At 42.7% G+C, this 16077-nt stretch overlaps 1 protein-coding gene across 3 annotated transcripts in view; it reads right to left on the reverse strand.

Annotated features, from left to right (window-relative positions):
- Window positions 1–201: 201 nt before the first annotated feature.
- tmem129 (transmembrane protein 129, E3 ubiquitin protein ligase) overlaps window positions 202–16077 on the reverse strand; it is a 28848-nt gene continuing 12972 nt past the window's right edge. For 2 of the 3 annotated variants that reach the window (XM_031878420.1, XM_031878422.1), the window contains 6 exons: window positions 12021–12079; window positions 9861–10118; window positions 3169–3329; window positions 2930–3089; window positions 2765–2837; window positions 202–964 (listed from right to left, as the gene is read on the reverse strand). In XM_031878420.1, coding sequence (XP_031734280.1) covers window positions 780–964; window positions 2765–2837; window positions 2930–3089; window positions 3169–3329; window positions 9861–10118; window positions 12021–12079 — 896 coding nt within the window. In that variant the 3' untranslated portion in view covers window positions 202–779. The remainder of the gene's footprint in view (window positions 965–2764; window positions 2838–2929; window positions 3090–3168; window positions 3330–9860; window positions 10119–12020; window positions 12080–16077) is intronic. The other variant, XM_031878421.1, reaches the window with a different exon arrangement.

A 16077-nucleotide genomic window follows, 5' to 3' on the forward strand; every position in this document is an offset into this window, starting at 1 on the left:
ACACTAGAACAGTTTGTGTTTCTATCGGAATGCTAGTTATTAGCAGTAGGCTGCTGCTGCCTGCAGGCCTAGCCCATAATGCAGCAACTGTATCTGATCTTAACTGCATGAAATATCTTTTATACACAAAGGCTTTGTGATTATCATCAACTTTTTCCATTGTCACCCAAATTCAAATCCTTTAAGTTGTGTCATGGGGAAGTATCAACACTTCTGCTTCTACTTGTGCAGGATAACATGAATCACTGAACACATGATGCAAGTTGAATCCTTGGTTGTGATTGGCTATTCCTGTGAATAACCACGTGATCACTTGAGTTGCTTTTACATGTTGATGTAGAGTAGGAGTGAGTGAGTTGTACGTTGGCTCATCAGAGCATTCTGAAGTGGATATACAGTGATACAGGCTCTTGTCATACAGTCGGCATCTTTATTCATTGTTCACTTGGACGTCTTTATGCAAACCTAAACACATTGTGGATGCCTTACTGACACACAGAGACCAGCGTCACTGATATCAACCCTCTTATCTGATCGGGGTAAAACCCCAAACAAGCATTCCTCTCAGAGTGTCACATTGATCATGCCGTGTACAGCATGTTGAGGTTCAAAACAATTTATCAGAGCGTTTTTCATGATCACTCCTTATTGAAAGCACAGAATAAGTTCAGTCCGATGTCCTGTCCACTGCTTCTCTCTCAGAAGCTTGCTACTGAATGTTGCTCATAAACACACATTATTTTGAGCGGGAATAGTCTGTTTGGATCGGTTTAGTCGTCTCAGTGGACCGCAGAGATGTCCAGTATACAGAATTTGGCTCTACAGGTGGGACAAGGGACTCTGCTGGACAACCAGGTCTCAGGTCTTTGCTGGTCTTGGCGGCTGGCGAACCATCGACCTAGACAGGACAGACACCACATAGGTCTGCAGAAACACTGCTGGCACTCGGACTCGTTATCGGCTGCTATAAACACACAGCAGTCACAGGGTCACAGTTAGAATCACACAGAAGGACAGAACAGCTATGAATAAGGAAAACAAAGCGAGACAAATACAGGCAAGGAATAGACAGGACTATCATGTTCACAAGACATCGTCACATTAATCAACTAACACACTAGAGTTGTTCCGATACCAACACCAGTATCAGAAATGCCTCCGATACTGCCTCAAATACTGGGTCGGGTATCGGCGAGTATGCGAGTCTATGCACTGATCTGACATCAAGTTATAATATCATGCATCAGCTCATTTAGGCTACACACCTGCGGTTACACTGGTACATGGACTGTACTTGTATTTCTCTTTTCTAGTCTTCTGACCACTCAAAGCTCTTCAACACTACATGTCATCATTCACCCATTCATACACGGCAGGCACAGCCTACGGGAGCATGTTGGGATGAAGTGTCTTGCCCAAGGACACGTCAACATGGACTAGAGGAGCCAGGGATCGAACTACCTTCTAATTGAAGGACGACCCGCTCTACTACCAACATAAATTGGTCCTTCGAACGCCGGAACTCAATACCTCCTCTTCTCTTCAGCTTTGAACCTGAAACTGTGCACAGGGGAGCCTAGGTCTCTCGGAGGAAGCCCTCTGCCCTATCCTCACACCACAATAGTTTGGCAAATTGAGAGGCCAGGATCTGCTGAGAGGAGACGGAGTGACTAGATCCTTTTTGTGAACCGAGCCGGTGAGAATCATTTCAGGTAAAAAGAATAACTGTCCGCCCCTCACTCTCATGTATCCTATTTTCCCTTGATAATTACTGTGAACAATACATTTGTGCTTAAATCAGCAGCAGGAGAGCTAGTTAGCATTAGCTGTTAGCAGCCAGTGGGAAGCACAGCGCTGCTTGGCGAGATAACATTACCAGTGGTTCCAATAAGCTACATTATCTACTGAAGCTCTATTCATTAAATGAGTAGTAGGCAAAGGTCAATTATAACGGTATCATGATGTGCTCAAATGCAATGTTGTAAAATGCAGTTTTGGAGAAAAACCTGAATAAATCCAGTTGTTTTAAAGAGATGCTTTCTATAAAATAGATATTAGAGAGTGAATTTCGACCTGTTTAACTTCCTAACCCTAGCTCTAAGCAGCTTAGAATACCTCATTAAAACTACTACTGTCTTTATCAAAGCAAATACAATCATGTTTCCCAATGACTTGAATCTTGTGTTTTTATGCAAATTACCACTTTAGATGACAATAACAGAGTAAAAGGTTAACATTTTGAATTGTTGACAGTTTACACTGACTTTGGGATGGTACAGTTGGAGTACATATACAGTTGTGTGAAAGAGTGTTTGCCCCCTTCCTGATTTCTTATTTTTTTGCATGTTTGTCACACTTAAATGTTTCAGATCATCAAACTAATTTAAATATTAGACAAAGATAACACAAGTAAACACAAAATGTAGTTTTTAAATGGTTTTTATTATTAAGGGTGGCCCAACCAGTTATTAGGTTTAGGGGGCAATCACTTTTTCACACAGGGCCATGTAGGTTTGGATTTTTTTCCCCCCTTAATAATAAAAACCGTCATTTAAAAACTGCATTTTGTGTTTACTTGTGTTGTCTTTGTCTAATATTTAAATTTGTTTGATGATCTGAAACATTTAAGTGTGACAAACATGCAAAAAAACAAGAAATCAGGAAGGGGGCAGACACTTTTTCACACAACTGTATATGAACTTGGTATCGGTACCTGGGAAGAAAATAAAAAGGTACACACACACACACACACTCTCTCTCTTACCTTCTGCCTGGCAGAGTCTGACCAGCTTGCTGTTTGCTGGAACCTGCATACAGCCTATACATGGCTCCACCTCCTGAGTATGGAGAGACAATATTCTTCTGAATCATTTTTGCATGTTCTTAGTGATCCTGTGGTCGGGATTCAAACACACAGACAGTAGTGTACCTGTCCACTGGGGAGTGTGTACGGTTGATTGAGGTCCACCTGAGCTCGGAATGTTTCCAGGAAGAGTTCACTCATGGTCTGGTGGATCACTACATTGGGAGAGTTTCTGATGGGGGCGTGGAGCTTCTCCCTGAGCTCTGCATACTCTGTAGAGAGGAGCCTGGAAACAGTGGGCAAGTGACATGTCATATGCCGCTTCTTCCTGACAGCTCAAGACCCCCCCCCCCACACACACACACCTGATATCAAAGGGTCTGACAGCAGGGTTGATGCTGTCCACTCTCAGGGTCAAGATCTGTGCTGGGGAGGCTAAGTCTGGAGTCAGCTGGTGCTGCCTGGACTCTGTCACTGTCACATGACATTCAGTCTGTAAGGCCATGTAGACGTGATATGTGGTCACCTACAGAAGGACAGAGATGGTCAGGCATGTGGATGAACAATGTTATTTTTTAGGTTATTTTGCCAATTTAGAAAACTTCAGATTTGAAACGTAAACGGGACGTGTCACAGGTGGGTATTAAACTGATCAAAGTGTGGTGGACGACTCTTTATGGAACATTCAATGCCTTTAAACATGCTGCAGACACAGAGCAACATTAGCATTTTTTCAGTGTTGAAAAAAATTGATATTCAATTAATAATAAATATTCAATTGTGAAAAACCACACTACCACGGATGTGTGTGTCACACACTCTCATGCGTGCCTGGGCCACTGCACGTAAAGCACTGAATGATGGGAGTCCCACAACATCACTTTCATTGATTGAACATGCAACATTAGCGGGGAATAGTTCAACAACTACTGAAGGAACAACCTTAAACTAACTGTTTCAAACACTTGTTCTATTGTAATTCATTCCGTGACAGCACAGTCCTGTTCATATGGAGCAAACAGCTGATGTTAATGGAGATTGCATTGACTTGCAATGCACATGGAGCAAAAAGTATATAACTCAGGGCAATGTGCTTTTTCATTTAAGATACTAACTAACAAGAGAGCTTGAATATGAACAATCAAGATGGCCGCCGAGGACAGGTGTGGTGTGTTGGGCTCCACACCAATCCTCTTATTTAACATTTTACTCCAGACTATATCAGTTTTAGCCGATGCTTTTCAACGAAAATGCTTCAAATCAAAGAAATACTTGAATCAAAGACAAGAATCAAGTAAAAGCTACAGAGAAAATGGAGGTGTTTGGACACTGTTATTCTGCTTGTGGTTTTTGCTTGTTCCACCTGCTCAAGGCCTTTGTCTGGCTGGAAATCAATCAATTACTCCTGGACAATCTGCACTTTTGAATAACTCACCGAGATTGAATTTCTTTGGACACGGATATTTGACTGTTTATTCCATTTTCTGGCAGAAAGAACATTTCAATGGAATTTCTAGTAGAGACAGCAAACAACACACCAAGAGAAGCAAACAAAGGTATGTTTACAGCACTCTACTGTTTCTGCTGTTACTAAGTGGGGATATACAACTGAATCCTGGTCCACTAGCAAACCTTATCCTAGACCAAGAAAGTCCTGTGTCCAAGGATTATCTTCATGAATCAGTGCAAGTTTGCTATGATTGTACTGGAAGGAAGGAACCAACTGATATTTTCCCTTTGGGACTGCTGGCTACTGATCAACAGCAATGCATTGGTGGCTCTACTCTTCATCCAGATAAATGTGAACTACTGGATGGAAGAAACAAACTTTCTGCCACCACCAGGTCTGGCCCAGGCCCAAGTAGCAGCATGCCAGCTACGACTAGGCTAGGCCCAGGCCCTAGCAGCAGCATGCCAGCTACGACTAGGCTAGGCCCAGGCCCTAGCAGTAGCATGCCAGCTACGACTAGGCTAGGCCCAGGCCCTAGCAGTAGCATGCCAGCTACAACTAGGCTAGGCCCAGGCCCTAGCAGAGGCATGCCAGCTGCCGCTAGGCTAATCGCAGGCCCTAGCAGTAGCATTCCAGCTACAACTGGGCTAGGCCCTGGCCCCAGCAGTAGCATGCCAGCTACCACCAGGCTACACCAAGGCCCCAACATCAGCATGCCAGCTACCACCGGGTCAGGCCCCAGCAGCAGCATGCCAGCTACCACTAGGCTACACCCAGGTCCCAGCAGCAGTATGCCAGCTACCAACCAGTCTGGCGTCCGGATCAACACCAACAAGTGGGTGAGTCCTGAGAACAACACCATCACATACTGCGACAGAGGAGACATTTTACCCATTGATAATACAAACTCAATTGTCAATCATTTTAGTCCACTGACTAACTCACACGCTGATATGGATACCTGTTCAAAACAAATTGAAAACTCCGAACATTGCGCTGTAACAACGAAAGTGAAACAAAGTGGCCTGAATCCAGCTATCATAAAAGATTATGTAAACATAAACTTTTCAAAACGGTCAATCATGCCCGGGTGCTCTTACGCACGCAAGACCTAAAGGACTGTTTGGGGGGCATTTGAATATTCGAAGTCTCTTGCCTAAAATGGATCAAATAAAACTTGTTGTGGATTCAAACCTGGACTTTCTATGTCTCTCAGAAACCTGGCTACATATAAACTCGCCCTCTGTTGCTTTGAATGTATGTGGATACAATATATTTAGAAGAGATAGATCTAGTGGTAAAGGAGGAGTAGTAATGTTTTACATTAAAGAACACCTTAACTGCAGCCAGATTGAGTGGTCAAGTGATGTCAAATTGGAATGTATTGGTCTGAAAGTGTCACTATCATCTCAAATGTCTCTTACTCTTATATGTCTCTACAGACCACCGTCGTCCAAATGTGAATTTTACGATCAGCTTAATTCCATGTTAAAGGAATGTGACTTTGACAAAGAGGTTATATTAATGGGTGATTTTAATGTAAATTGGGATGATAAGTCTGGAAGAAAATCCCTAAAACGTACAATTGATTGCTTTAATATGACCCAGTTAGTGAACAAACCCACAAGGATAACCCACTCTTCTCAGTCCCAGATTAATTTGATTTTTAGCAATAAACCTGAAAGAATGATCAAAACACACAATATGGTAACTGGTATGTCTGACCATAATTTGATACTTTTAACAAGAAAACTTACAAAGAAACGTTTTAGTATGTCTTGCACCAGAAAGGCTTATCAATTAAGAATACCGAAAGGTGACCAAAATTCATTTGAGGATGCTATACAAAGAATTGATTGGAGCAACTGTTCAACAGGTGCAAGTGTGGAGGAAGACAGCAACATTTTCTTATCCACAATACAGACCACAATTAACAGTTTCCTTAAAAAAGCCAAAATTAAACAAAATCAAAAAAACACATTTCCATGGCTAAATAGTGACATCTGGAATTTAATGAAAAAACGGGACTATGCGTTAAAATTGGGACTCAAGTCTAAATTAGGAAATGATAGGCAGAAATTCGTAATGCTGAGAAATCAGGTAATGAAAGAACTTAGAAAAGCAAAAGCTAATTTTTTTATTACGATCATTGATGAAGCAGGAGGTAATTCTAAAATAATATGGGATAATATAAAGAAGTTGACAGACAAACAGAACAGCAATTCAAAGAAGCAACTTAAAATTAATGTGAACGGGTGCCTTACACAAGATGAAGTAGTAATTTGTACAGCTTTCAATTCATACTTTATCAACTCAGTGGAAGCTTTAACTCGAAGCTCCAGTATTGGTCAATTTGATCCACCAGTAAATGAAGGTCAACCATGCTTCGCTATTCAAGAAGTCTCTGAACCTACTGTCACCAGAGTTCTAGGCTCACTCAAGAACTCTAGGGCCAAAGATGTTGACAATATTTTTCTAAAGAAACATAAAGGCACACTTGCTCACAAGCATTGTCAACAACTCTCTCAGGCAATGTGTGTTTCCAAAAGGATGGATATCAGCCATAGTAACACCCATTTTTAAGTCAGGCGATTTAACCGATGGCTCCAATTATCGGCCAATCAGTATCCTCCATGCCGTTTGCAAAATTGATGAAAAATGTGTTGCAGAGCAACTCATTAAACATCTCAACAGCTCTCCATATCAGCTGCATCCTATGCAGTTTGGTTACAGGGCTAATCATTCGACTGAAACAGCCAACAGCTTCCTCTTAGAGAATGTGAAGCTTAAAATGGATAAAGGGGGTGTAGTAGCAGCGTTTTTTCTTGACCTGAAGAAGGCTTTTGATACGGTTAATCACAATGTCCTGATTAACAAACTGTCAAAATTTAACTTTTCCCAAGAGTCTCTTGCCTTGCTGAAATCCTACCTTGAAGGAAGAACCCAGTGTGTCAGAGTGGGTGATGTTACATCATCTACTCTAAGATCTAACGTGGGAGTACCCCAGGGTTCTATTTTAGGACCTTTACTATTCAGTTTATACATTAATGATTTGCCGGCTGTCTGCGATGGGTGCGATATTCAAATGTACGCTGACGATAGTGATTTATGTGCACGCAAAGAACAAAGAACAAGCTGCACTTAAACTCACGTCCACAATGACAAATGTAACTAAATGGCTTGCAGATTCCTGCCTTCACCTGAATGTTAACAAGGCTGTTTGTATGTTCTTCACAAAGAGGGCTTGCAAAGTGTCACTGGAGCCAGATGTTTATGTTGCTGGTGAGAGGCTACAGGTAGTGTCAGATTTTAAATACATTACAGTATTTAGGAATTTTTATTGATTCTAATCTCTCCTTTAAAAAACAGGTAAAACATGTGACAAATGTCTTAAAATTTAATCTCATGAATTTTAGATATATAAGACACTGTCTAACCATGCAAGCTGCAAAATTGTATTTTAATGCAATGATTATCCCCCATCTGACCTACTGCTTAACCAGCTGGGCACAAGCCAGCAGCACAACATTAAAATCCATTCATAGTCTCCATAAACAAGCCCTAAAAACACTTGATAAAAAACCCAAAAGTCACCATTACTGCAATATTCTCACCAAACACCATATCCTGAGTTGGGAGAACATCATTAAATTCACTGATGTGTGTCTGGTTTTTAAAATTTTACATGGTATGGCCCCACCTCCACTTAGTGATTTTATTAAACAAAGCACTCAAAGCAGCAGACTCACTAGATCTGCTTCAAGAGGCGATTGTGTCATTCCACATAGGTCAAGCTCGTTTAGTAAGTCTACATTCTCTGTGAAGGCAGCTCACTCGTGGAATTCTCCGCCACCACACATACGCACACAAAACACGTACCAAACATTCAAGCATAACTTAAAGAAATGGCTTGTTGCCAATCAGGTGTGCAAGCATTGATGTACTGTCTGTCCTGCCTGCTTGTTTCATCTATATGTGCATTTGTCTTGATCAGTGTTGCTATTTTCCATTTTTTTGATGTGTATGTTAAGTGCTTCAGTGTTATATGTGCTTGTCCTGTAGGTGAGTCTGTTCTGCGTGACGCATGCTGAAACCTGTTGTGTCTGCTCTGCTTTAATGTCGTACACTTTTCTTTTGCTGTGTTTCGGTTTTGTCTATACGTTGCTGTCTGTTTCTCTATGAATTTTAACTCCATTTCAATTTGAGATTTTGTTATTTTAGGCTGCATGGAAAACATCTGGCCAGGGACAGCAGATGGAAATTAGCCTCTCTGGCTAACTCTGGCTCACTTACAGTGCAACTGTTGATTAGTGTGCATTGTCCCTGAAAAATAAATAAATAAATGAAGCACTCTGTGCTGAGCACCCGACTCTGCAGTGAGATGATTTGATCATTTTTGTAAACCCCTGTAGTACTCTGACGGGGAGCTGGTGGTGGAGGAAAGCCTGAAACTCCTGCTGATTCCGCAGGGGTCCAGCTAGGCGGCTGTGGTGCAGAGTGCTTCCTGAGGTGTAATACATGCAAGGGCTTCTCCTTCAGACTGCCTAACTTTGATGAACATCATTCCTTTCTGCTCACCTGTCACGGCCAAACAGCTGGAACTCAACACAATTTCTCCCACAGGAGATTGACTTCCTGGATGGCATCTGGCAATCTACACATATAGTGACAATGACACCTAGTGTTTACATTAAGAACTGCATTTTAATATAGCCAGCAGGCCAACTATAGGTGTAATTTAAAAAGAACTCCTGGACCATATACATGAAGGTGTCAGCCAGCACATGGTCGTAGTTTGGACACATCTAGTTTGCACCAAAACATTGAAAACACAGATGCCCCCATCACCCTGTGTGACTCCCCCGTCGACACTGTGGAGTCCTTCCGCTTCCTGGGCTCCATCATAACCCAGGACCTGGGCTCCATCATAACCCAGGACCTCAAGTGGGAGCTGAACATCAGCTCCATCACCAAGAAGGCTCAGCAGAGGATGTACTTCCTGAGGCAGCTGAAGAAATTCAACCTGCCAAAGACAATGATGGTGCACTTCTACACAGCCATCATTGAGTCCATCCTCTGCTCCTCCATCACGGTCTGGTACGCTGCAGCCACTGCCAAGTTCAGACTGCAGCGCATCATTCGCTCTGCTGAGAGGGTGATTGGCTGCAATCTGCCGTCCCTCCAGGACTTATTCGCTTCAAGGACCCTGAAGCGAGCAAGAAGGATTGTAGCCGACCCCTCTCACCCTAGACATGAACTGTTTGATTCCCTTCCATCTGGCAAGAAGCTGCGGTCCATCAGGACCAAAACCTCACGCCACATGAACAGTTTTTTCCATCTGCAGTTGGGTTCATCAACAAAGCCCGGGACCCCCACTGACTCTTACACCCCCAGAACAATTTGTTAGTTACACACCCTTGCACATCTTTTCTTTATCAATATACAACTAATGTATTGTTATTTGTTTACCGTATTGTAAAATGTTAATATTTTTCTATTTTAAATGATGTCACATACTATTGCACTGTGTTTATTGTTATGCACCAGTAGGCACTAGTCAAATTCCTTGTATGTAACGTACTTGGCAATAAACAGTTTGTTACTCACCTTTAACACCCAGCTGTCAGTAACAATTACTCTGGCTCCAGGCGCCCCCGTAGCAAACTTGTCTATGCGTCTGAACTCAGTGTTGATGCTGGATGCCACAGAGCCCCAGCCAGGGTGAGGAGGCTGTATGTGGGCCTGCAGGGCCCGGCTGATTGGGTGGTTGTGCCAGTGATGCCGAGACCAGTAGATGACAAGCGTCCAGCTGGTCAACTGGATGCAGAGAGAGAGGAGGAGAAATGCTCTCCAGCTGTCACTCACCTGGTGAGACACAACAACACAGCTGAGACCAATATTTAAGAACTACCGACAACCAGGTGGCCCCGAAAACACCGGAGATGCTCCACACTTCATCAGGACATATGTCAGTCAAAGATCATACATTTTAATGCTGAGGTAGAAATGGAAAAAAAAAAAATCTCTCAAAGCCCTGCATCATAAAATCCCTAACTTTAGTTTGGACTGAAATTAAATATCATTATGACAAAACAAATATTGGCCAAAAAGAATATCATTTTTCTCCCTTAATGGTTATTCAAAGAAGATACAGTGCATTGCACTTAAAGGAACAGTGTGTACGTTTTAGTGGCATCTAGTAGTTTATGGCAGGTTGCAAACACAGACTGTATATAAGAAGAGGACGGAGTCATCATGACATCACCCATTGGTTTGTGGACGGCCTGTTGAAGCCTCAAGTCCGGCGATGTATGTAAATAAATAAATAACATTTCTGAGTGAAGTTTATAAAGAACACAGACATGTTCTTTCTGTCCTCTTTATTAGATATTTACATCTTTATGACATCTTTATTAATTTAGCACCGGGGTCGTTTAATCCCGGGTTTCTGAACGCATCGCTACCTTCAGATAACAGAAGGTGAAAGGCTCTCACTAGAGCCAGTGTCTGTTCTGAGCTGCTGTAGAAACATGCCGATGCAAGATGGTGGACTCTGTGGAAGACGACCCGCTCCCCATGTACATATAAATGGCTTTTTCTATGCTAACGAAAAGCGATTCTTAGTTCCGGGTGATTATACACCGATTAAAATATAGTTATGAATATTATATTCAAAATCTGCCCATAATCCCCCCTAGAAATTACACACTGTCCCTTTAATGCATTGCTGAGTTGTTTGTCAAAATGATTTTAGTCCCAACTGAAACCAAAATCTGGTGAAAATATGGCAGGTGGAACTGGGTTATTTCCACAGAGGAGGATAAACTATATAGAAGCTTTTGTGTTCTTGGGAAGTTGTGATGGAAATTGACAAACAAATGAACAGAGTTCAGCTGTGATTCACATCAGTCACTGGTGCACTTCCTTCATGTAGCTGCTCATACCTAGAACATAACTATATAGACAATATTATGCACATTTTCTCTTTTCTCTCATTCCAGCCTGATTTTAAGTCTTGTTCAAATAACATCTCTATTTAAGACTTCACCTGAAGTCCTCAGCATCAGCCACTGATTTTGACAAAACAGTTTTTGTTCATCACAATTTTGACTTCCCACTATTAAATGAACACGAGCAGCTGCAATATTGATGTTTGATCGACTGCAATATTGACACTCAAACTCCGCTGCATATCAAACTGTGTACAAAGCATTCAACAACAGCCTGTGAGAAACCCTCCTGAATGCTGCCGATGCAGTCGAGAGTAGAAGAGTAATACACAGTTTATTTTATGGGCAAAACGCTCATAAATGCTAAATGCTCTTAATTCAGGTGAGGAAGAACCCTGTTTTAAGACTTATTTTGATGCAAAGGTTTGTTCATTAGCAGGAATGTAGCACCACATGACAGTGAAAGCAGTGCTCTGTTGATTTGGTATTTTGGCTCAGAAGTTTGGTACAATTTGATTTCTCCTGTAGGAGCTGCATCGTCTTATTCTGACGCAGAGATTTGTACATGAGCAGGAATGAAGTAGAGAAAGCAGTGCTGGTCATCTAAATGTGAAAGTACAATCTAATCATCAATGAAAAATTGTGTTGGTCATTCTGTTCATAAACTTGCAGCCTTACTGGGAACGGACTAAAGTGTAATGCATGTGTATAGAATCCAAGTGTGTTCACAAATCTGCAGACAGGGAGACAGACAGGGAGACAGACAGGGAGACAGACAGGGAGACAGACAGGGAGACAGACAGGGAGACAGACTGACCTGGTGAATGTATCCCAGGTTTTTCTCTGGAGCAGCGATACACATCCCCATGTAGTAACCTGGAGAGATGGACAACAACTTAGACACGAGCAACACACACGATATGAACAAGAGCACCAAACGACATCATCAGAGACAAATCCCATCTACTTCACCTACCTGCACCATACATAAACATCGAATGCCGCCCATGAGGACAGCCACAGATTGTTTCGTGGTGTTCTCTGTACTTCAGCATATTGGATTAGAAATGTCATTATGATCGTGTGGATACGGCTCAGGCGGTGTGAGTGCTAGGGGCCCCATGCCCACAGTAGGGCCCCAAATCCATAATGTATCACCGTGACTTTCTCTTACTAATACTTTTTTCATACTATTATTTCAAAATAGAAAGAAATAGAAAAATAAAAGTACAATGTAGCCCTAGTACATATACACATAAGTGCTGATTCTGTCACGGGGCATGGTGGAGGACTCAAATGCAGACCAGGCAGAGTAGCGTGAAGCAGGCATTTTATTAAACACAAAAAGAATAATTACCAACACAACAGGGAGTCCAAGCACAAGACAAGAGAGAAAATCCAGAGGGAAACGAGGCAGGGCAGGCAGACGGGGAAACCGGGAACAGGACGAGCAAGAGCGGGCGGGTAGACATGAACACAAACAATGACCTGGCAGTGAGTGGCTGAGAGACAGGGGTTTATAAAGTGGTTTGAACAGGTGAGGAGTGTTGTGCTGATGAGGGAGAGCTTGATTACCGATCAGGGACAGGTGAAGGGAGTTGGACTGGTGCTGAGGGAGTGGCCGACAGGTAGAGTGAGGAGCTACAGAAAAACACACAGAACACACAAAGCAAAGCCTGATCGTGACAGATTCAGGTTTAGTAAGGGGGAAACGCATCGATGGGGAAACAGCACTTAACACGTTTTAGGCCGTGGGCCAACAGCAGCTTGGTAATAGACAAGCTTATTAATGAAGATTAAAACATTTATAACCGTTTATGAATTGCATACTAATGAGTGTTAATGTAGGAACAATGCTTTATTAAGAGTTTACTCATACTACTGATTCATAGCGTGCAGTTATTATAAAGGACCCCTTTTATGTCAACAACTTCTACAGTTTAACAAATGAAAAAGAACTGTTGCCACTCGGAATTCTTGCACACTTTTAGTTTATCGTAACTTTGTCGAAGTTACTTTTTCAAGCAAATAGAGTGGGCGGCTATGTTTGGATGACGTATAAGTAGATATTAGCCAATAGTGTGCTTGGAAAAGTGCAAAAACACCTATTTTCTTTCAATTAATCTTAGTCTCACATAACATTTTAAATTTGTTAAACAGTCCTGTTACCAACATCACAAAGACTAAAACAGCTAACACGGGGCTGATACGGTCCTGTTACCAACATCACAAAGACTAAACCAGCTAGCACGGGGCCGATACAGTCCTGTTACCAACATCACAAAGACTAAACCAGCTAACACGGGGCCGATACAGTCCTGTTACCAACATCACAAAGACTAAACCAGCTAACACGGGACTGATACGGTCCTGTTACCAACATCACAAAGACTAAACCAGCCCAGAACAAAGAGAGAAGGCAGCTTGAATTCTAAAAGAAACCGTAAAAAAAGGTTGGTATCCTACTTGCAAAGAATAGTGTGAATGTGGATCTTGAACTTTGAATCTGTAAATGAAACAAATAGAAATTAGGAGAAAGTCATATAGTGCTGGGCGGTATGACCAAAAATTTGTATCACGGTATTTTTTAAGATTCTGGCAGTTTCACGGTATAATTATTTTTCCTTGACTGTTTTTATGTAGCCAGGCGAAGTGGGGGTAGGAAGATTTCTGTACTGTACCTGATAGATATGACTTACGTGCAGGGTTAGTGACAGATGCTGCTTTTATTTTAGGCGTACTGTCACTTTAAGAACAGTGAAGCGTGAGCTACGCGAGAGCACGGAGTTCACGTAAGATGTGGAAATACAGAGCGGGAATCAGAGGCTGCTGTGGACAGAGCGTTAGCATTTAGCATCCAGACTGCGCTGAAAGGAAAGACCTGAACGACGGGTCAGGGTAAGTAGCGGGAGAAGTTACTAATGAATGCTGAATCACCTTGTAATTGGGGTTGGTAACTGTTTAGAGACATGGTGGTAAGTTGTATGCATCTGCCTCATTTAGAGGGGAGACAGAAGCTGCCGTGAGTTCCATGTGTGTGGGTCCGAGGACACAGGCCGAGTACTGATATGGGAGAGGAAGCCACTACTGTTGTTTTTCTATGTAGCTTTCGAATATAGTGTTTCCAGTTGTCAGTCCTGTTATTATGTAATCCTAAATCGAGTAAAAAGCAATTGTTTAATTTTGCTGTAAATTGATCTGTAACTTTTAAAATTTGACTAATTAACGCTGTACTCCAAGAGTGCAGTCGGGGAAATAAAAGACCCACATCAAATATAAATGTATCTTTGTGTCTGGTCTCATCCTTTTAATTAAACCACACTAATTTTGATGGCAGCGGTGGGATCCCCGGTTAATTTTGAGGTCATAGTTGGACAGGGATAATACGTATAGAAACAACAGTAGTGGCTAAGAAGACTCCAGCTCCGGGATCAGAGGGTGCGACGACTGCCGTGAGGTGTCCCAGACGCAGCAGGGTGGCACGTGGCTGGTGTTCCAGGACAAGAGGTATCGCCATAGACTGCGGGAAGAGAGGACCACGGGACGTCTCCCTCTGAGAAACTGCTGGACTGAGAGGCAACTGGTAGTGACTGTTATCTTGCTGCAGAAAGGACACTGAAGGCGACAGTTTGAAATGTCAGAAGAGGAAGAGGGTGTGGCTGCTCCATGGGCTGGTCCCAGCCATTATGGGGACAACCCAGCTGCCTCCATGTCTGATGAGGGAGGTAACCCTTTGGTACAACTGCAGTCACAGATTTTGGAACTGGGTAGAAAACATGATGCTGTAATGTCAAGTATTGCTAACGTGGGTGATGCTCAACCAAGGTCTATTGTTTACATTCCAAGAGAAAAATAAGGCACCTTTTAGTGGTGAACCAGGGAAAGATGTTCACACTGTTGATGAGTTTATAGAAGAGGTGGTGCGGGCGATGAGAGCAAGGGGTCTACATGGGGAGGAGCAGGTAGACTTCATCTTCTCACAGTTAAAGGGGTCAGCTCTAGAGGAGGTTAAGTTACGGGTGGGTGGACAGGTCAAGCAATCCAGTGATCTGTTTTCATACCTGAGGGAAGTATTCAGAGAGAGACGCACTACTCCACAACTGTTACATGCGCGCCGGCAGTTAGATGGGGAAGACTTGCGGGATTCTTCACATGCGCGCTCACAGCTGCTTAATCCTGCTCTTCAACAGTCTCCTAACATTGTAGTTGATGTACAGCTAGCACTTAGAGACCAGTTCATTGAAGGTGTACGTGACTCCACCCTTCGACGTGAATTGCGTAGGCTTATAAGAGAGAAGCCTGACTAAAGCCTGTTTGATGTACGAGAAGAGGCAATGATGTAGACACTTCAAGACCGGCCTCGCAGTACTAATGTGGGGAGAAACAGGAATCTAGTGGGTGGCGGCCCAGACGAGGTTTCTGAAAAAAACAGACTCGACTAGTAATGCACAGACTGACTTGATCACCACTATGCAGGAAGTAATTAAAATAATTGCACAGCAGGGTAATGCTATTGGTGAGCTAACCAATGCAGTCCGTGAGCTCACAATGCAAAATGCTAGTTCAGAGAAGGGAACCAAAGGTGTTCGATTCAAAATATAGCTGAAGTATATTGATGATGGACAGCCAATTTGTCTGCAGTGTGAGGGGGTTGGGCACATGGTCAGACATTGCAATAAACTATGTGACTCAGGAAGACTTTCTAATGCTAAGCCAAGTCCTGCGGTTCAGGGAAACCGGAGCCCTCCGTTGCTATGAGCCGGGCAATGCGAGGCAAGTCAAAAGGCTCATAGGACATCCTAACCAAAGACCGTTTTCTAGAACGTGCTGTAGGCAAATGCCCTGAGGTAGACATCCAGATTGGTGGAGTTCCG

The sequence above is a fragment of the Anarrhichthys ocellatus genome, unplaced genomic scaffold, assembly GCF_004355925.1.
Source record: "Anarrhichthys ocellatus isolate YVR2014 unplaced genomic scaffold, GSC_Weel_1.0 scaffold177, whole genome shotgun sequence".
NCBI classification, from domain to species: domain Eukaryota; kingdom Metazoa; phylum Chordata; class Actinopteri; order Perciformes; family Anarhichadidae; genus Anarrhichthys; species Anarrhichthys ocellatus.